Genomic DNA, 22,308 nt, shown 5'->3' with positions numbered 1-22,308 from the left:
GATTTTTTATTTTTATTTTTTAATGTTTGCAGCCCAGGCTGAGCAGCCTTAAACCGACGTTCTCCTCCCCCGAAGCCACCCGCTCGGCTCTTCCCCCCCGCTCAGGAAGGTGGAGACTCGGCGGGGAGGAGGGTCACAGCCTCGGCTGCCCTCCAACCTGACGCTCCTCGGCTGGGCGGAGACCAGGCAGGCGTCTCTCTTTCCCCCACCCTTCCTTCCGTCTCCACGTTGCGCCAGGGCGAGGCAGTCGCGTCCGTGTAGCCAGCCGCGGTATCGGGAGGCCGGGCGTCCGATCTTGGTTTGGGAAGCCGGCCGGAGCCGTTTTTTCCAAAGAGGCGCCTCCCGACGACGTCTTCCCCGCTTCTGGAGACGCGTCATGTCAGGCTTGGATTATCTGGCCGCCGAGTGCCTGATGTCCATCTCCAGCGGGGCCTTGATCCACCCGGCCTCCGGCCTCATCAGCGTCAAAGAAGAGCGAGGAGGGCGTCCCCCTTCCCTCCCCAGCGCCTGTCACCCGGGCCGCCCGGGCTCTGCGCTTTCGGACAGCAGCGGGAGCTGCTCCTCATCGCCCGGAGGGAGCGAGCTGCGAAGCGGCGTCCCGGTCCTGCCGCAGGCGGGGGAGCTTCCCCGAAGAGCCGGCGCTGACAGCCCCGCCAGCCTCTCGGCCATCTCCCCGGCCAAAAGGCACCAGTGCCCTTTCCAAGGCTGCATTAAGGTCTACGGCAAATCCTCGCATCTGAAGGCGCATCTCAGGACGCACACCGGTAAGAGCCTAACCTAGCCAAGCCAAACCGTGCCCGGGATTGGATCCGGCGTCCCTCCCCTGTTGCTCCCGGTGGAGACCCCCCGACGGGGGTACCTTGAAGTCCTCCAGGACCGCTTCCCCCCCCCCACCCAACGCCTCTCAGTCCTCATCCTTCGAGCCCTCGCGGCCACCCCACCCCCCCATTCCCGCTTCCTCACCCCCTCCCCGCTCGGTCTCCACCCACGTGGTGACCGCGCCTCTCTCGGCTTTGGCGCACGGATTTCCTCTCGGTCCGGGAGGGAAGCGTTTCGCAGGGCTGGTCGCTTGCCTAACCACCCTTGCTTCTCAAGCTCGGGGGACGTGGCGGGGAGGACGGGGACCTACAAGCTTTCGCCTCCCAACCCTCTCTTGATTCCTCTTCCCCCTCCCACCCCCGGCAAGGAAAGAAAGATGCCGTCCCCCGCCCCATGGGGATCCTTGCTGGCCCCACGTGCTTGGCCGGGCAGCTCGAAAGCGAAAGTGGATTGGGAGGAGGGAGGCAGGGGAGACTTTGGCCGCCCCCTCCTGATCGGCGCGGGTCTTTAGCCGGAGGGCGCTCGCAGGTGATGGCGCTGCCGATGGCGCAGTAGAGCCTCTGCGTTCCAAAGCAGGCTACCCTAGAAGGAATTACAGGCGCGCCCTGGAGGTGTTGCTTTTACTAGGGCGCTTCCAATTGCATACTCTGCCTTCCTGGTGCGCCCCGCTTCCCGGCAAGGAAACGGGGAGGGTCTTTCTGGCTGGCTTAGAGCCCCCGCCTCTTCGGAAAGGTTCCCTTGGAGATGGCTGCTCAAATCTCGCCCACTCTTGTTGGCAGAGCCTGGTCTCTGCTGCCTACGCCGGACGGTCGGAGAGAGAAAGAGAAGGAGGAGTGGCCATCCGGGGTGGCCTGATGGAATGGGGGCCTCCCCGTTGGAATTTAATCCCGGGGCGGGGAGGGAGATCTAGCTCTGGATTGTTCCCCGTGGATCCAGAGCCTCTTCTCCCTGCACGGCTTCCCCACCTCCCAATTTAAGAGGGTCACAAAAGGTGGTGCAATTGTCGCTGCAGCCGGGGTGGGTGGAGCAAAGCGCGAGCGCAAGAAGCCGCGTGGGTGTGTCTGCCAAAGGATCGCGCCTCTGCCTTGCCGATGCCAGCGCAAAGCAGATCGTAAAAGGGAGCAGATAAAAAGCATAAAAAGAGTTGCAATTGTGCCAAGAAGAGCAAGCGATCTGCCAGCTAGATTATTATTTGGAGCCACCTCTTTGCGGTGTTCTTGGCAACTCACTCCCAAGAAAAACATCCATCTTGGCTAAGCCGGGCCCTGAATAAAGGCCCACTGTAACCTGAAGTGTGGATTTGGGGCTGGGAAGAGGAGTTGGTTCAAACTACCCCTCAAGGTGGAAATCCACTGATGACCTTCAGAAGACCTTGCTCAAAGTTGCCCTACTTTTGCAGGGGGCGGTGGGAGGGCCAGCAAATGAATTGATGCCATCTTGTAGAGGATGCTAACTTGGTGGGGTTTATTTCTCAGGGATCACACCTTCCAAAACCTGGTACAGTGCAGAAGTGTTAAATGCCTGTGGCCTGAGTGAGTTCATGAGAGGCTACTATTTACTGCTTTGTCTCCCCACCACACTTCTGGAGTTGTGCAGGAGGCAAGCTGGCTGGTGAGACCCTTCACTAATGGGGTGGGTTTAAAGGAGGACTCTCTAGGGCCATTCTTCCCAACCTGGCCCTGTTTGCCACTCTGCAACTACAACTCCCAAGATGCCTCGCTGTGATCTTCCTATATTTCTAATGTGGGCAGTGTTTATCCATCTGTGGGTGTAAAAGGAGATGGGGTGGGGGGGAGGGAAAGGATGAATTTTGATAGCAGGGATCCTTTTAATGTGCCAGGAGAAACCTCGGCTGCTTGTTTTGTGTCAAGTATGTTTGGTGCCCTTAATCCTCTGGTGGGCGGATAGCTGGGTTAAGCAGCTGGCAGGATTGTGTAGGCAAAGGCATAAAAGCTTGATTTAAAAAAAAAAAAAACCAGTGTGGGAGAGGCTTTCTTTGCCCAGATGCTATCGTGTTTAAAGTTGGTGGTTTCTCTGAACTTGCTGAAGCTGGCACATGAATACATTTACAAGCTGTTAAGCATACAGGGTCTTGCAGCAGCCTGCCACTTGTACAGACCTGTTCCTCGTGCAAAGATTTGGACAGGATTTTTTCCCCCTAACTTTTAGAAGAAAGCCAAAGGACAGTACTGTGGAGACATAAAGACCCTGGGCAGTAGAGTACTGGGTATAAATGGAAGAATGTTAAGTGGAGAAAGTCAAATCCTCTGAAGCTTGCAGTGAGCAGTAAAGCCAGCAAAAATATATTATTCCAGCTGTTTCAAGGTTGCTGGCATGCAGTAGAGTCATAGATGTGTGTGCCTGTCATGCCTACATTTATTTGATTATTATCCTACCTTTATTGCTTTAGAAGTAACTCAAGGCAACAAACATACTTAATACTCATTCCTCCTCTTATTTTCCCCTCAACAAACCTATGAAATGGATTGGGTTGAGAGAGATTGATTGAGGTACCCAGCCAGCTGTCATGCCTAAGGCAGCACTAGAACTCAGTCTCCTGGGTAATTGATCCAAATTGGCTCGATTACCCAGGAGACTTTCATGGCTAAGGCAAGCCTAGAACTAGAAACCCAGTTTGGTGTAATGGTTAAGGTACCAGGCCAGAAAGTGAGACACTGAGAGTCATGTTTGGCATAAAAGCCAGCTGGGTGACTTTCGGCCTGTCATTCTCTCTCAGCCCAACCCTCCTCACAGGATTGTTATTGTAGGGCAAATAGGAGGAGGAAGATGTGTTGGATGTTTGCTGCCTTCAGTTATTTGTAAAAATAATAAAGGTAGGATTCAAATAAAAAAATCAAATCAAATCACAGTCGCCTGGGCTTAAAGTCACCCAGCCAGCTTTCATGCCTAAAACAGGACTAGAACTCACAATCCTTACCTCAAGCTGGTTCTCATGTAACATAATTGAAGGCTGTGAAGTCATCTGGTACTTTGGTCTTTGTAACTATATCCTGTTGTTCAAATTTAAAACTGATCTTGTCCCCTAGTGAAATTGTCTTCGGTTGGAGATTGAAACGAGGTCTTTGCAGATGTAATTTGGGCAGAAGGCAAGGAGCAGGAAGAAAATGTGCTCCCTGTGATTTAATAACAGCAATCAGGACCAGGCAAGGGGCCTCCCTTCTTTACATTAAACTGCTGAGTTGCAGAAAGTTTAGTGGAAAAGTGGATTTCTATGTGTAAGAAATAGAGGTTTAGTTCCAGGACTGAAAGAATGCCAGTTTGATCTAGTGGTTAAGACACCAGGCTAGAAAGCAGGAGACTCTGAGTTCAAGTCCTGCCTTAACCATGAAAGGTGGCTGGGTGACTTCGGGCCAGTCACTCTCATACTCTCTCTTTCAGCCCAGCCCACCTCACAGCATTGTTGTTTTGGGGAAAATAGCATGAGAAAGGTATGCTGGATATGTTCAGGGCCTTGAGTTATTTGTACAAAATAATAAGGGTGGGATAGAAACAAACAAATGAAAAAATAATTAAAAAAACAACTATTGGGGCCAAATGTGGGCTTTGCTTTGCTCTTCCTTCATCCTCTGCTATTGATTTCCACAGAGTTTTTTTTACATCTGTAAAGTTAAGCAGAATTTTCATGCTCTATCCACCAAAATCCTCTTTCTTCTCCTTCAAAAGAAAACTTCAAAAAGCAATTTTCTTTCAGTGGGTTGTACAATAAATGAAGGTTAACTTATTTTCATGGTGCTGGTCTTTTTCTTAATCGTCCCAAAAACTTGCAATCCTACTTTTCAACTTTTTCCACATATTGTGTTACATTATAAAACACGTTTTTGTTTCCCCAGCTTCCTTCCTTGTGTTAGGAAATCTCTATCTGATTGATGATAATCTGGGAGGGTTTCTTTTCATTCATTATTTTATAAGAGGATAAAATATAGGCAAAATAGCTGTTTACACCACAATAACAAAGTTTTGTTAAGCAATCCTTTACAAATATAAAACCAGAAAAAGAAAAGCGAGAGAGAAACAAACAAAAAAGGTGTGTCTTATATATTAAGCTTACAGTTACTGGTTTACTCAAGTACCACATAATATTATAGTAATCAGTAACAAAATGTTACTTTAAAATTATCCTAAAGTCTAAACCATGGAAGAATTTGCTTAATCTTTTGATTAGTGGAAAATGCTGCCTTTCTCCAGAATGGATAAATTACATATTTCAAAAGCCAATCTTTAACATCTGGAATAATACTGGAAAATACCCAATTTCTCAACATTATTCTTTTAGCTTCCACCCATGTGTGGTAAATCCTTATTTCTTACAGTCAAATTCCAGAGTTTTGTTACATCCTTCAACATCACACATCTTTAATCTTTAAAGATTTCTCCATACATCTATTTAGATATGGGTAGACCAGGGGTGGGATTCAAAATTTTTTACTATCAGTTCTGTGGGCATGGCAGAGGAAGGATACTGTAAAATCTCCAGTCAGAGATGGTATTAGCCAGTTCTCCAAACTACTCAGAATTTCCGCTACCAGTTCTCGAGAACTGGTCAGAACCTGCTGAATACCACCTCTGGGGTAGTCCTTAACCTATGACCACAATTAGGACCAGAATTTCCATTGCTAAGCAAGACAGTTGTTAAATGAGTAACATCTATTTTATGATCTTATTTGCCACAGTTGTTAACTGGATCGCTTCAATTGTTAAGCGAATCATGTAGTTGTTAAGCAAATCCAGCTTCACTTTGTCGAAAGCTGGGTTGCAAATAGTGATAACTTGACACTGGGAATCTGCAACCATTGTGAATACATGCTACAGTAGTTACCAAGCACCTGAATTTTGATCAAATGACCATGGGGTGCTGCAACAGTTGTAAATATGAGGACAAGTCACTTTTTTCAGTGCCATGGTAATCTCAAATGGTTGTAAATTGAAGACTTAACTGCTACCTGCTATGCCTAAAAAGTGTCAGATGTTTACTGGATGGGTCAATAAACCGTTCTCCATATCTGAGAGCTTGAATTTTTATTCAATGCACGGTTTCTCCAATTGCCACTTATTCATTTATATTAAGGCAAGGCAAACTGACTGACTAGATTAATGGTGACAATTGGTGTTGACCCTTTGGCAAATCAAACCCAACTAGGATTGTATTGTAGGCAACTTCTGATGTTGCAGCCATGTTCACGAGGTAAGCCAGGAGACACCATTGGTATAAAGCCAGTTTGGTGTAATGGCTAAGGCACCAAGATGGAAATGGCTAAGGCATCAAGATGGAAATCAGAAGATAGCAATCCCAAAGGTCCTTTTTTCAGGAGGCAACTGGACTCCCTTGTTTTTTCTTTCAAAGATGTTTCACTTCTCATCCAAGAAGCTTCTTCAGCTCTGACAAGATAGTGGGGAATCCCTAATATCCTGTCAGAAGAAGCTCCTTGGATGAGAGGCGAAATGTCTTCAAAAGAAAAAACAAGGGAGTCCAGTTGCCTTCTGAAAAAAGCACCTTTGGGACAACCATGATCTGGATGTCTGAAAATCTCTACAGAGAGAAAATAGCAAGTTTTAGTCCAGTCTTAGGCATAAAAGACAGTTTGGGCCAAACACCAGGAGACTGTGAGTTCTAGTTCCACCTTAGGCATGAAAGCTAGCTGGTGACTTTAGACCAATCATTCACTCAACCCATGTCACCTCACAGGGTTGCTATGAGGAAAATAGGAGAAGGAAGGAGTATTTTGCACGTTTGTTGCCTTGAGTTATTTATAAAAATAATAAAGGCTGGCTAAAAAAATCTAAAATAAATAAACGAGAGGACGAAGAACTCCCATTCCTGCATAGCGTAGGCCCAGCTTGGATGAACTTTCTTTGCCTTTTTTCCCCCTTGAAGCACAAGGACCATCAAATACAAACAACTGTTAAATTGTTAAAAGTTTAAGAAAAAAAAAATGAGAAAAAAAAATCCTCAAAGCTAGGAAGAGTCACTTTGATGGATGGAGGGCATATTAATTTATTAAATAAATAAAATAAATAAGTACGCAAATGGAAGCCAGGAACTGCTTTTTGAAAATTAAAACTAAGGCATGTAATCAAAGGAATTCTATGTAGAGATCTCCTTATTTAGGAACCCATCTTTTTCACTGAGAAAAATTTACTTGCATTGCATTTCCACATTAGCAGATGCTTCTTTTCCTTTTATTCTGATCATCCTTCTCCATTGCTCTGTCTTTCTTTTCTTTTTTTCCTTTTGGTGCTCAAATTTTTTTTAAAAAAGTCCTGTCTAGTCACATAAGATCCACCATCTGCTGTTTGAGGCCAGCCTTCTCCCATAGGGACCCCCCTGCAAAACCTCCCACAAGCATAATTAAAGGGAGCTGTGTCTCTTTATGTTCTCTTTATGTCACTGCTTTTGGTGCCCATCAAATCTTTCATTAAAAGCTAACATTAAACCTTTAACAAGCACAGTGTTTCAAGCTACCCCCTATTTTTCTTAGGTTTGACTATTGACTACCACTACTTAACGAATCTGAAAGGAATAATAACCAGTTACACAATCTGCTAAATCTTCCAGGGAGGGCTTCCTGTCTTCTCCTTGGATATCTTGAAGTCAGGAGTTTCCATTTTTCAGTGGTTTACACAGTCTTTCTCAACCTTGGTGACTAAGATGTTTGGACTTCAACTCCCCAAATCCCCAGATATTACATCGGGTCCCAACCCCGGGTCCATGGACCACCACCAGCCCATGGAATGCCAGCAACTGGTCCATGCAAACAAGCGAAGCCCCATCCACCGGATGCAGGCAGCATGCAAAACCATGCCCCCTCTGATCCATGGACTTTCTCTATGGTACCAGTACATTTATGAATATATTTGTGCTATAATTTAAAAAGAACTTTTTAAAAATGATGTACCAATGCTAGGTAATACAGTAGCCCCCAACTATTTGGGCACCACTGTATTGCATAGCCTTGGTACATCATTTTATAAAAGTTCTCTTTTAAATTACAGCACAACAAAAATGTAATCCTAGTTCCCCACAGTTTTTGCCACAGATCCATGTTTGTATTGAACCAAAATTTGTAGCCCATTTCACCATACAGCCTTTCATCTGTTCAAATCTTAGTGACAGTTTGTACGTTGGCTATTATATAATCATCGTTCGTACATAATTCTATTTCAGATTCAGTTCTTTTGTTCTCAAGTCTGATTTTCCCTTTATCCATAATATTTCCTTTTGCAATAGTGATGAATATCTGTAGCTTGGGTGTAGGATGAGGGTGAAGGTTCGTTCTCTGAACTTGTGTCTTGGTTTTCGAGTGTCTTCAGCTGAGTCCCAAAGGTGCTTTTTCAATTGGACTTTCTTGTTTTTTTCTGTTGAAGACATTTTGCTTCTCATTCAAGAAGCTTCTTCAGCTCAGACAGGATGGTGAGGAATGGAAAGATTTATATTCCTTGCAGACAGCTGGTCATAAGCATCCTTTTAGAGGGTCCTTGAAGCACTCGGAGGTTTATCTGTGTCCTCAGGGTCACCTGAGTAGAGCTCTTGGTTCCTGTAGTCTGCCATTTTCCCTCTGGAAATCCATTCCTACTCCCACACCATTCAAAGGGTGTTCATCCCAAATTGTGTAGTTAAAAGTCTATAGAGATTCTCATTCATCGAGATTCTTCTTTATTCTTCCAATCCTTCCATTCCCCACTGTCCTGTCACAGCTGAAGAAGCTTCTTAGATGAGAAGTGAAATGTCTTCAAAAACTAAAAACAAGAAAGTCCAGTCATTTCCTAAAAAAGCACCTTTGGGACAACCATGACCTGGATGACTGAGAATCTCTACAGATATTCAGCAAAGTTTAAGGGCTGTTTATTTTTATTTATTTTATTAAATTTGTTTGCTGACCATCCTACCATAAGGTAACTAATAAATCTCTCCTTCATTTGATGTCAGCCTTACCAGGTAGACTAAACATGACCAGATGAGCTAATTCTGCTTTATTGCAAGGCTACATTAATAGAATCTTTTAAGTCTGAAGGTACATATCTTTCCCATCTCCTTTGCAGCCTGAGAAACTAGGGCAAGTTTCTTCTTAATTCTTTTTCCACCCATTATACAGCCATGGGCTATTCCATCTCTTATCTCACTGTTCTCTAAGCAGCTTCTCTTCCTGTCTCCGAAAGTCTGCCACATATTATTACAACTGATTGTAGGAAAACCATTGAAGAGTGTCCATCTTGTTTCTAATAGTTCTTTTATTTTTATCTTAATTTCTTCCTTATCTTGTATTAATAAATCCTCATATGTTAACCATAGTTCTTCATCTGCTGTTTCTCTTCTATAGAAAGCTGGATGTCAACAATGATCCTCTACTTACAGCAGTTCGTTTAGTGACCATTCGAAGTTACAATGGCCCTGAAAAAGTGACTTATGATCATTTTTCACTCTTATGACTGTTCCAGCAAACCCTTGGACACGTGATCAAAATTCAGATGCTTGGCTACTGAGCCACATTTATGACGGTTGCAGTGTCCCTGGGTCATGTGATCACCTTTTGTGACAACTGACAAGCAAATTCAATGGGGAAACCAGATTCACTTTATAATTGTATTACTAATTAAATAACTGTAGTGATTCACTTAACAAATTTGTTAAGAAAAGTGGTAAAATGGGGCAAAACTCACTTAACAAATTTCTTGCTTAACAACATACATTTTGGGCTCAATTGTAGTCGTAATTTGAGGACTACCTGTATTTGCTCCATATTCTTAGATAATAATTATTCAAACCTATATGCTTTCATTTTATTATTCCATTAAAAAACACCACTCAAGGCTGTTTTCTTCTTTCAAAGTTCAGATTTCTGCCATTATAATAGAAACCATTTTCACTTAGTTCAGTGCCGTTTCCAGTATGCATGGCAACATGTATTGTTGATTCACTGCAAGCATGATCTACATTCTTAACCATATTGTGATTTTCAAGACTGCCTTCTTGTCTTTGGTACATATAATAATGTTGGGAATAATGATGTCGGTATGAATATGCTACTGAATTCTTATGATAACATAAGAATTTGGAGCCCACTACGTGCCTGATAACATGGCAGAACATCTTAATGAAAATGGTAGCTTGATTTGATAGCTTTTGGGATTATGATACAGCTGTCTCAGTGTGGGAGCACTTTAGTTATTTGGGTTATAAATAATCGTTCTGTTTCTGTTGATTAGCATCATAAATAATTTTCCTTTTTTTGTCCCTCTCCCTCCAGTGGCAATAAAAACAAATATTTATCTCTGGAAGGAAACTCCCTATAAGTAGGCATTTAGTCTCTTACCTTTGGAGCCTAAAGTTGATTTAGAGCAGGGGTGGAGAACTATGCCCCTCTTATGACCTGTGAACTTCAACTCCCAGAATTCCTGAGCCAAGGTCATAAAGGGTCCGTAGATCACACCCCTGGTTTGGAGGAAGAAGAAAATTTAGCATCACTGCCATCATAATCATAGCCAGTACTCCAGGTACCCGTTTGCCTCTGGGGCTGTGGCCCATGAATTTTTGTGCAAACTTCTCTACCAGTATGGATCCCTAGACATTTAAAATCCACTGTGAATTTCACTCCTTGAACATATCAGAGATGGAAGGGAACTTGGAGGTCTTCTAGTCCAACCCACTACTCAAGCAGAAAATCCTATATCATTTCAGACAGGTGGCTGCCAAACCAGAAAGGTTGTGTATCTAGCAAAGCTGCCATCAATGTCTTCCAAACTGAACCAACCATATACAGTAGAAGGAAACCTTTAAAAATATTTCGGGTATCTCATTGAAGAAGGGAAACCAGAAATGGAAGACTAGGCGGCATCAGCCAAGACACTGTTGTGGATGATACTAATCCCTGAAGACAACCATGTGGACATAATGAAAGAAGCCAGATGCAATTTTATTTCATTTATCTATGAAGTTCAAGACCCGTCCACCTGCTCCCTGCCCCCCAAGATTTTATTAAAAGCCTAAAATGACAAGAGTATATATGTATGAAGTTAAGGGATCCATGGCCCCATGTCAAATTTTGCTTACAACTTTAAAAAGATTTATTACGGTTCGTCATACAGCTAGCCAGATGTTAAGACTGGATTTGTCCACCTAATGAGGCCTTCGCAAGGACATGCGATAGGCAAGTGGAGATGTTTGATGCTATTAAAGACATTGTGGCAGAATGTAAGCTATTCTTGAGTAAAGATGCCTTTTGTAATTGATGGTGGTTTTGTCAATGCCGATGATGTTCAAGTGGTGCTCCAGTTGTTTTGGGATTGCACCCAAGCCGTGCCTATGACCGTTGGTACCACCTTTGGTTTCTTTTGCCACTGTCTTTCTACTTCTATTTGCAGGTCTTTCTGTTTTGTTATCTTCTCCAGTTCTTTCTTATTATCAATTATTATCAAATTGTGAGTGGTAGGCAAGTGTTTGCGTGTGCACACAGCTCTATTTGTGTGAGGGGAGCTTCGCATGCAAGGCCAAGCAGCTGCTATTCGTGTGAGGGGAGCGCAAGATGGCAGCCTGCTCGCGTGAGGGGAGATTTGCGCATGAATGCAAGCGGCTGCTGCTCGCATGAAGAGCTTTGCATGCACATGCTCACCTGCTCCCTGTGGAGACTGGTTCCGAACAGGCTGCGGCCTGGAGATTGGGGACCTCCTGTACGTTACTCCTTGTATTCACTATATTCTCTATTTTTGTCCTGTCTTTTTAGCAAGTTTCTTCTAATTATCTCAAGTTCCTTTTGCAATTCATCCATTGTATCCTGGTCATGGGCACTTACAAATGAAAAACAGCAATCTCTTTCCTTAAGAACCAGATTTCTGGGATTGAGAAATGAAATATATTGCAATTCTCACGTGTAGCCTTTGCTTCAGTGGTCTTTAATGTTTACTGCTCAAAAAATGGTCAGAAAATGATCAGAAAAGATCCATCACCTGCTGCTTCTGGTAACTCACATCTGAGGACCTGTCTGCAAAACCAAACAACTAAAGGGACCACACTTGTATTAATTTGTTGTTTACTAGATTTTTATCCCATCTTTATTACTTTTTAAGTAACTTGAGATGGCAAACATACTTAATATTCCTTATTCATCCTATTTTCCATACAACAAACCTGTGAGGTTAGTTGGGCTGAGAGCAGAAGTGGTATTCAGCAGGTATTGTCCAGTTCTGGGGAACCGGTAGCAGAAATTTTGAGTAGTTCGGAGAACCGGAAAATACACCTCTGACTGGAGATTTTACAGCATCTGGCTTTTACACCCAGCTGGCTTTTCATGCCTGACATGGGACTAGAACTCACAGTCTCCTAGTAATTGGCCTAAAGTCATATAGGCGGTTTTAGTACTCGTAGTTTTAGAACCTATGGCAGGACTAGAACTCACCATCTCCTGGTGATTTGCCAAAAGTCACCTAGCTAGCATTCAAGCAGGACTAGAACCCACCGTCTCCTGTTCCTAGGTCGGTGCCTTAATCACTATAGCGAAGAAACTTTTACATACACACAGACATACATACATACAATTTAAATTTTTTATTGTTTTTTAATTAATAACAAAAAGACCTTAAGGAAAAATGCAAACTTTTAAGCATACACACTCAGCACTACTCATCAGAAAGGTATTTATTTAGATGTTAGTACATTATTAAGACATGGTAACGCTGTGAAGCTAACAGTGAGGAGCAGATTTGAAAGATTCTCCATTTTTCAAAACACACTTCATAGGGTTGTTGTTTTAGAGCCATGTTTCTCAATCTCAGCAATCCTAACACATGTGGGCTTCAGTGCCCAGAATTCCCTAGCCAGTTGGAGAATTCTGGGAGTCCATACATCTTAAATTGCAAAGGTTGAAAAACACTGTTTAGAGAAATAGAAGACGAGACCATTAGCTACACTGCCTTGAATTGTACAAAGAAAAGTGTGATACAAAGCTTACAATATATAGGAATAAGCTCCACTGAAATGCGTTAGGGCTCAAAGAACCTCTTCTTTTAAAGGGCTAAGATTAGGGGCCAGTGGAAGGTTGTGCTGAGTTACTGCCAGCTTGCCTTTTAATCATGTTAATACCGTAACAGGAACAGTAATAAAGCTGTGCCTTGGATAATTGGACACTTTTCTTTTTTATCCTGGATTCCTCCAGAGATCCAAAGGAGGGCAAACCGAGACTTAGATAAATTAATGCTGATTTGCAGGTTATTATTGGAACAGTGATGTGCTGTAGTGATAATAATGAAGGACCGGTGCAAGCATGTTAGAAAGGGATCTAGGCATTTAAATAAAACTGTTTCTCCCCATTACAATGAATCCTTGAGTTACAACAGGTCCTTTCAAAGTTACAACAGCACTGAAAAAAGTGAGTTACAACTAGTCCTTGTTTTTATGACCATTGCAGCATCCTCACAGAACAGGATCAAAATTTGAGAGCTTGGCAACGGACATGTATATAAAATGGTTGCAACATCCTGGGGTCATTTCAGTCTTCTCAACTGGCTTCCAACAAACAAAGGCAACGGGGGAAAGCTGAATCTCTTCACAAGTGGCTAATTCACTGAACTGCAGTGATTAACTGAACAACTGTGGCTAAAAAGTCATAAAATTGGGTGCAATTCACTTCAAACTACCTTGCTTAGCAGTGGAAATTGTGATCAAAATTGTGGTCATAAGTTGAGGACTACATGTATGTGAAAAGGAGTAATATTGCAGCTAGGACACAAAATTCAAAGCATTTAAGTTGTGGCAAAGTTCTCCGATATTGTTCTGTATCGTCTGAAAAGTTCAATATACTTCTGTGCCCTGAAGAAAGGAAAATTTCATCTTTTAATTGTGACTGCTTGCTATCTCGCAATTTTGCCGTTTTTCTGATGTCAGACTTGCATCTCACAGTGTAGAACAGGGGTGTCAAACTCATGATGACATGTAGCCACATGACATGTCACAAATTTTTCTCCCTTCGCTAAACCGGGGGTGGGCGTGGCCAGTGCGTGTTGCATCTGCCCGTGGGCGGCGAGTTTGACACCCCTGGTGTGGAATCTCTCTTGAGGCCCCAAACTTTTCTGTGAACTTATGCCTGTGCTGACTTGATTCTTGAAACCAGTGTTTCTCAACCTTAGGAACCGTAAGGTGAGTGGACTTCAACTCCCAGAATTGAAGGTGCAGGCTGGGGAATTCTAGAAGTTGAAGTCCAATCATCCCCAAGTTGCCAAATTTGAGAAAGGCTGTTCTGAGTGACAGCATCTCAGTTACAGAACTGTCCTTTCATCCTCACCCCTAATCATCTTTCTTCAAAGTCCCCCATGACGTACATAAGTGCACAATGGTGCCTACCGTCCCTGTCCTATTGTCCCCATTCATACCTATTTCCTGTACTCTTACTAATACCTATTATCTTGTAAGCGATTGACAAATCAAATCAATAAATAAACAAATAAATGTTCAGCCAACTACCGTGTTTCTCACTAAATAAGGCCGAGCCTTTTTTTTTTTTTTAACCCCCGAAAAAACAGCTAGGCCATCTTTTTGGGGGTGACTTAATTCCCTCCCCCTTGCATCCTCGGGCGGGCAGCAATGGCTTGGATGTTGACCTCAGCGTTGGGGCACTTCATATCGGGAGACCTTCCGCCACCATTGCTTTCCCTTCTCCCTGTGCTGCTGCGTTTAGAGCAACACCGCGGCGTTTGGCGCAGCCACGCGGCATTTGGTGCAGCCACACGGGGCCAGCTAGGGCTTCTCCCTTCAACTGGAGCCCAGCAGAGACACCCGGCTTCAGGCACTCCTGTCACCGCCTTCCCATCGTTCGAAAGCAAAGCCCATTCTTTTAAAAATGATGCCCTACTACCGGTACGACAAAGTCTCCCCTGCCCGAGAGGGCAGCCCAACCCCATGTAGGGAGGCAAATCTCCTGGGGCCGCAACGCAGGATCGGCCCACCTCGGGAGAAGCGCCCAGCCACCATCCCTGCCTGGCGCCGGGCAGAGCGCGAAGAGCTTCGCCTGGGGAGCCCAGCGCAGCTGACAGGTGGGCCCTCCTGCCTGGCGGCAGAGCTCTTGCCAAGGCAGCAAGCGCCTCCCCGCTGGGCCCTCCACTCATCCCGCCAGGGCTGCGCCAGAACTGGGTGGGCTGGGCAGAGCCAGGAAAGTAAGCTGGGGGTGTGCGCCCGCCTGCCAAGCAAAAGAGCCGGGCCGACCTGAGCTTGGCTTCCTTCCCAAGTCCCTCGAGCCCAACTGCGCAGGAGGGCCCACCTGTCAGCCGCACTGGGTACCCCAGGTGAAGCTCTTCACGCTCTGCCCATCGCCAGGCAGGGATGGCGGCTGGGCGCTTCTCCCGGGGTAGGCCGATCCTGCGTTGCAGCCCCGGAAGATTCGCCTCCCCACATGGGGTTGGGCTGCCCTCTCGGGCAGGGGAGGCTTTGTCGTACCGGTAGTAGGGCGTCGTTTTTAAAAGAATGGGCTTTGCCTTCGAACGATGTCCGGGAAGGCGGTGACAGGAGCTCCTGAAGCCGAGTGTCTCTGCCTGTCTCTGTTGCAGGGAGGAGCCCTGACTGGCCACGTGTGGCTGTGCCAAATGCTGCATGGCTGAGCCAAACACTGCGTGGCTGCGCCAAACGCCACGGCATTGCTCTAAATGTCCTGGCAGCACAGGGAGAAGGGAAAGCAATGGTGGCGGAAGGTCTCCCATACGAAGTGTCCCACCAACGCCGAGGTCAATGCAGGCAGCACCATATCCGAGTATCCCACAAAAGTACTTCCTAACGGCAAGCTCCCCCCCCCCCGCCATTCCCTCCCATTTCGCATGTTTAATATAGGCCTTAATTTGGGGTGAGGGACTTAATTTTATTTTATGCCTATAAAACATGCTGGGACTTCCTATTGGGGGAGGCCATATTGTTGGTGAAACACGGTACTTCAGGGCATAAGTTCTTTAATAAGCTTTCTTGATACAGATAATACTCATGTTAACGACTATAATGAAGCCGGCCCATCTCAACAGTAACACATGACAGTCATTAAGCAGGTCTGTCATGTGACCAACCAGATTTTATGACCTTTTTGCAGTTCTGGTTAAGCGAATCTATGGTTGCTAAGCAATCCAGTGGTTTGCTAGGGCATGGTTTTGCTGAAAACTGAAGACATAAATGTTGCTTTTTGGCAAAACCATCATAAAACACAATCATGCCACTATAGGATGGATACTAGAAGCAGCCGTATTAGGCCAGTCACTCTCAGGCCAACTCACCTCAGAGGGCTGCTGTTGAGGGGAAAAAGGGAGGAGGATTGTATGTTGGATCTATTCACTTCCTTAAATTGTTTGTGAAAGCATTAAAGGCAGAATACAAACAAACAAACAAACAAATAGATAGATAAATAATAAAGAGGCTCTTTTGCCAAAGCCCCAAAGTATAGTCACATGACTGACAGGGAATGTAGGTGCATCTCTTGGGATTTTGAATTTGGGTTGTAAATACTACCCAGGTCGGTCCGTTGGAACTTCAGATGATCACTAAGTGACCAGGACTCTCTGTGCTGATATTGGTTTTTTAAAGTGATTTTTTAAAGTGAAGTTTGTAATTCCTGCTTGGGATGTTTAATTTGCTTCCCTCCCTGTAAATTCCTCTGGGTTCTATTAGGATGAAGAGGAAATAAAGAATTAAGGGCTTATGTGGCAGCAAACTTATTAACTGAAGCTTTTCATTGTCATTTAGGATTTCTGTTTGGATTGTATTATAATTATTCGCCTTCGGGATGATGCTTCCATTTAACTTGTTAAGCATTATTACCTTAGGGGGTTTCTTCTAGTGTCTTGTTTCCAGCCACAGCTAGGCAGAGGCATCGGGGACTGTTGCCTATTTAAAAATTGGGTCTTCGGAGATAGATTGCTTCTGCATATGGAGGCTCTATTACCACCAGCTCCTGAGAGTGACCAAAATAACCATCTCTCTCCCTCCCCCTCTTCCCGCCTTCTTTTCTCCTTGCAGGTGAGCGTCCATTCCCATGCAGTTGGGCTGGCTGCCAGAAGAGATTTGCACGCTCTGATGAGTTAGCCCGCCACTTCCGCACCCATACCGGCGAGAAGCGCTTTGCCTGCCCACTCTGCGAGAAGCGATTTATGCGGAGCGACCACCTGACCAAGCATGCCCGCCGCCACCCAGCTTTCCAGCCTGGCATGGTCCGACGATCTGACTGCTACAGAGCCTCTCCTACTGACTCAGCTGGCAGCAGCTTGGCCGGAAGCCCCGCCCCTGGCAGCCCCGCCTCTGACAGCCCCGCCCCTTAAAGGGGGCATGCCACCTTATTTTTTGTCCTTCCCAGACCTGGCCTCTAGGGAGAGATCGGGTACAATTTCAGAGGCATTTTTTTGATTCAGAAACTTGGTTTTCCCATCACTTCCGGTTATAGTTTAATATGCCTTATTTCAGAAAAAAAAGCTCCTTCTTGTGCTTGGTGGGCATTTTGATTACTGTACCAATCCCTCTCCCTGCTTGCTTCCAAGCTGTAGCCTCTATGCACATTCCCATTCCACCCAGGCTGAGGGTGGCAGGATTTGTGGAAACCAGTCGAGCAGACGTGATTAAACTTTGTTGATGTTCCTTTGGAAAAAAAGGCCCCCATGTGGCTCTCAGTCAGGGGCTAACCGATGATTTCCTAGCCCTTGGTCAAAGAGATAGTCCCGCCATCACTTTGCCTCGGTTTCCCAGCTGCAAAGAGACTTTATTCCAGGGGTGTGCAACCTTGGCAACTTTTAAGACCCGTAGTTCAGTTTCTTCAGCCTGGAGAATTCTGGGAGTTGAAGTCCACAGGTCTTAAAATTGCCCAGATTGGACACCTCTGCTTTATTCCAAGGTCTATGTTTGATATTGTTGGAACTGTTCAGCCCAACTCTTCCCTATTATAATGAGAATGCTGATTTCCTCGTTCATTGTAGCCCTCAGGAAAAGAAAGTACTTTGTTCAAGTTTCACTTAGCTTTAAGCCTCTCTTTTTGGCCAACCTATTGGTAAAGAAGAAACTATTGACTCTTCGTATTTAGAAAGAGAGCCTGGTGGGAACTCTTCTCTATGCCTTTGGCCTCTTTGCATTTGATAATCAGAATTAACTTGCCTCTGAATAAGGAGGATCCCTCTTTAGCTATCAAGGCTAACGACAAACCGTACGAAATCATGGCTTTCCATCTCCCCATCCTAAATTGATCGTTTGCAAACTATTTTGGGGGGAAATGTTCAGGTTGACATAGGCCCTTTGACACTAGAACTGCAGCAAAAGTGGGAGGTGATTGTTTTTTTTCCCCCAGAGGGAAATTGGGTGTCGGTAACTAACTTTTTGACCTGATATTGTATGTAAATATATATTTTTTTTCTCCCAGGTCAACTTTACGTAAGGTTAAAAAAAAAAAAAAAGATGAGGACCTGTTTCTACGGGTGTATCTGTTTCAGGGTGTGAGCGTGTGTATGTGTTTATGGTTTTTATAAAATATGTATTTATTCCTTTTACGATAGAATGTAGGAGACCAGTGGTAAAGTTTTATTGTATGACTGGTTGGCACATGGATGAATTAAAGCTGAAAAAAAGAATGGGATTTTTAGTACGACTCAGGACACCTAAAAGCACTTTTTCTCACTTTCATGGGGCTGTGGCAACTGCTCTGCACAGCTGTACACCAGGCAAGCGTGTGTGTGTGTGTGTGTGTGTGTGTGTGTGTGTGTGTTCCTTGTTTAAAAATGGAAGCTTTGATGCTTTGGGTGATGATGGTTCTTTGCAAGCTGTCAGGTGTCTCAACAATGCTAGGCAGGAAGCAGGCCTGAGCAGGCATTCGAGGACACAAAGCTCCAGATTTACGGTGGGAAAAAAATGGAATGCAGCCATTATGAAAGAATTTCAGCGATGGCTCTGTATTAAATGCAAAGTAGATGTATTGTGAAATCAGGGTTGATTTTTCTGGCGGCTTCTGGCACCCGTAAGGCGTAGCTGGTGTGAAGCTGCTGTTCCAGAATCAGGCTATCTGCTTTTGACTTGGTGAGAATTGGCTCTTATATAAAAGCATCTTTGATTTGCTTCGGTGCTCTGCTGCTTCTTGAAAACGTAAATCCATTTATGCAGACAAGGCTGTCTTGGCACTTGCATTTTGAGAACAAGCCATGCAGTCACCATTCTCTGCCTTGCAAATAAGGAATAGAATAATGAGATATGGGGAGAAGTAACATTTAGCTTTGCTGGCTGGGGAATTCTGGGAGTTGAAGTCTTGCCAGGCTTAAAGTTGCCAAGCTTGGAGACCCCTGATTTAGCTATTTCAAGGGATAGCAATAGAAGGAACTGGGAAGCAGAAGGGAAGAGATGTTGCCATATTAACAGGTCTTATCCTTGGCAGTACAGGGAGTTCTCGACTTAACAACGGTTCATTTAGTGACTGTTCAAAGTTAAAACAACCCTGAGAGAAGCGGCTTGTGACCGTTTTTCCCCACTGACAACTGTTGCAGCATCCCCATGGTTATGTGATCAAAATTCAGATGCTTGGCAACTGAAATCATATTTATGACGGTTGCAGAGTCCCAGGGTCATGGGGTCTCCCTGTTGCGACCTTCTGACAACTAAAATCAATGGGGAAGCCAGATTCAATTAACAGTTGTGTTACTAATTTAACAACTGCAACGATTCACTTAACAACGGTGGTGAGAAAGGTGGTAAAATGGACCAAAATTCACTTAAGAATCGCCTCATTTAGCAACATAAATTTTGGGCTGAATTGTGGTTGTAAGTCAAGGACTGTACTGTTCAGGTAGGCCTCCACTTACAACCACAATTGGAACGGGATAATTCTTCGTTGAGTGGTGTGGACATTTAAGTGAGGCGCCCTTTAAACGGACACTTTACCATTTTGGGGGGCCATGGTTATTAAGAGAATCACTGGGTTCAGCTAGACACCACATGGTCCCTTGTGAGCATGCCTGCTGGCTTCCCCATTGACTTTGCTCATCAGAACCCAGCTAGGAAGGTGGCAAATGAGGATCACATGACCCAGGGATGCTGCAATGCTCATAAATTCAAGCCAATTGCCAAGCACCCAGATGGTGATTACATGACCGCCTGGAATGCTGCAGTGATTATAATTGTAAGGACCGATCATAAGCCATTTTTTTCAATACAATTGTAAACTTAAACAGTTACTAGAGAAATGGTTGTAAGTTGAGGACTACTTGTAACTTAGGCCAGGGGTCTCCAACCTTGGGCACTTTAAGACTTGTGGACTTCAAATCCCAGAATTCCTCAGCCAGATTTGCTTGGTAGCAATCTTTCACTTGGGTTGGACTCCAGCTTCTAAACTTCTCAGTCTAGGAAGGGAGGAAGTGGTTGAGAATTGTTGGATTGAGACAGATTGGGGTAACAAAGCAGTTGAGGTAAGTGAAATGGTAACTGGGGAGAGAAGAATGTATACAAAGTAGCCTAGGAAATAACATTCAGCCGCTTCAACTTGAAATAGGAATCCACCTGGAGGAGCATTAAATCTTGTGTCTTCAAATGCTGTTCCCTGGACTGATTCCAGGATGCACTGCCCCCCCCCCCCTTATTTATTTGAACTCAGGGCCCCATTGATCCTAGGCCTTATAGATTTCCAGTGGTCAAAAGCAATGGCAGAATTTATAGTATTGGAAAGAGGCACTGTAGCCAATGAAGTTAATCCAACTGTCCATTGCAGGAAACCAAATGAAAGCAATCTGGATATCCAGCATAGAGTTCACCAATGTGTTTGATAATTGGTTCCAGATTGCTCTTGACATAAGGAAGGCTTTCCTATTATTGAAGAAGAATATGCATTTGCATAACTTTTTAAAACCATTGTTTTTGTGTCCTGGTACTGTAGGAAAATAAAAATGAGATTAATGTCGTCTTTTGCTTGAATAACTTCTGCTCTAGAAGTTTTGGGTGCCTATATAGATTTCTGATGTGCTCCAGGAGTGAAGTGGAGTAAATACCTTATCCCATACATGTCCATAGGCAATTGATTTTTTTGTTTTATAGATAGAGAAATTGATATATTTAAAAAGGATCCAACCTTCCTCTTTTACAATATGTAATCAGACTGGTATTTTATTAAAGGAAAGTACAGTATATTTTCTTTCTTTTGAAATAATAATGAAAGCTTGCGCTTATTGCTGGAACATGGGTATTTTTGTAGGAAGAAATCAAATCATGTTGCACTTCCAAAGTTTTAGAGGAGAATTCTGATTTTGGTGGAGATGCTACAGTATTTTTTTATTAGAACAAAAGAGACCCCACTTCATTCTTTCCCCCATGCATTTATAATTGATAGTCTCCTCTGCCAAGACACTGGCTACAGGAAGAGGGAAAATAATATATGTAGGAAATAAACTTCTTGCCAAGAACCCCCACCTCTGCCAGAATGCCATGATTTTTAAAGGTTTACAATCCCAGAACCTCTATGGTGATTGCTAATGGAAAGTGATGAAAACCGTTTTTCAGATGCATTTATTTTACATGATTATGTACACATTTATGCTGTAGTGGACCCTCTGCTTTAAAACCCATCTCTGTATTTTGATCAGTGTATCTGTTGCATGCTGTTGTGTGCTGTGTTTGAGTTGAGAAGGAGTTATTTTCATTTTCTCCAAATCTGTATTTTTAATAATAAGCACTGAAATTTGGTGCACCATCTTTGCGTGTATTTTCTCTGTTCTATTTTTAAATAAAATGAACAAAAACTTTAACCTGTGTGTGAGAAGAGATTTAACATGCTTGTGTGTTTGAAGAGATAATATATGTGACTTATTTGCTGAGTTGATGTGGTAGCCTAATTTGTGAAGATGCTCTCCTCCCACTTGGAAGCTGAGAATTCAGTCCTAGGTAGCAGCAGATGTTTCTCAGGATGTAGAGAAAATTGCTGCTGTGAACTCCATGTAGGCATCAGGAAGGGCATCCGGCCAATAAACGCTCAGTTCCACCCAGTCACCCCAACTCTGCGCTGAATTAAGGGATTATAGGGTTGTAAAAAAAGGGGGAGTTTTATATGTGAATCTATTCACTGCCTCAATCCTAGGGGATTGCTAATAATAAATACATTACATCGAAACATTAAAATGAAAATTTTCAAATCATAGAGGTAGTTGTAGGGTTTTTTTTTTTTTGCTTATAAGGCAAGGGGCACTTTACCAAAAACTCACTTCTAGTTGTTATTTTATTATTTACTAAAATGGGCCAATGAGCATCATTTTAAAGAGCCCAAGTTACCTATCAGAATTGGCATGTCTCAACTTTTTCTAATCTGGTGTCTTCTAGATACATCGGGATCATATCCTAGAATTCAAAAGTAACAATCCCATTGGCATTTCCATGTTGAATAATCCAAGAAGCTGTATCTGAACAATCGAATATGCCAGATCTAGAAAAAGCAGTTCGAATCACAGCTGCAGCCTCTGTGGTTATCTACAGTAGTAGTCTTTAAATCTTGTTATCCTGGGCAT

At 44.0% G+C, this 22,308-nt stretch overlaps 1 protein-coding gene and 1 long non-coding RNA gene across 2 annotated transcripts in view; both read left to right on the top strand.

The window, feature by feature from the left end:
* Positions 1-21,555, top strand: part of LOC148128400 (uncharacterized) — a 271,264-nt gene extending 249,709 nt beyond the window's left edge. The window contains exon 2 of the long non-coding RNA XR_015741328.1: positions 19,097-21,555. This is a non-coding gene — a long non-coding RNA (uncharacterized LOC148128400). The remainder of the gene's footprint in view (positions 1-19,096) is intronic.
* KLF16 (KLF transcription factor 16) lies at positions 186-21,555 on the top strand. The gene is made up of 2 exons (XM_026698956.2): positions 186-764; positions 16,814-21,555. The coding sequence occupies exons 1-2, from the start codon at positions 377-379 to the stop codon at positions 17,110-17,112; spliced, it is 687 nt and encodes a 228-aa protein (XP_026554741.1). The 5' UTR covers positions 186-376; the 3' UTR covers positions 17,113-21,555.
* Positions 21,556-22,308: the final 753 nt, after the last annotated feature.

Source organism: Pseudonaja textilis, chromosome 1, assembly GCF_049901715.1.
Source record: "Pseudonaja textilis isolate UNSWEBS1 chromosome 1, rPseTex1.2, whole genome shotgun sequence".
Lineage (NCBI taxonomy): Eukaryota > Metazoa > Chordata > Lepidosauria > Squamata > Elapidae > Pseudonaja > Pseudonaja textilis.
This window is presented reverse-complemented; position numbering and strand designations above follow the sequence as displayed.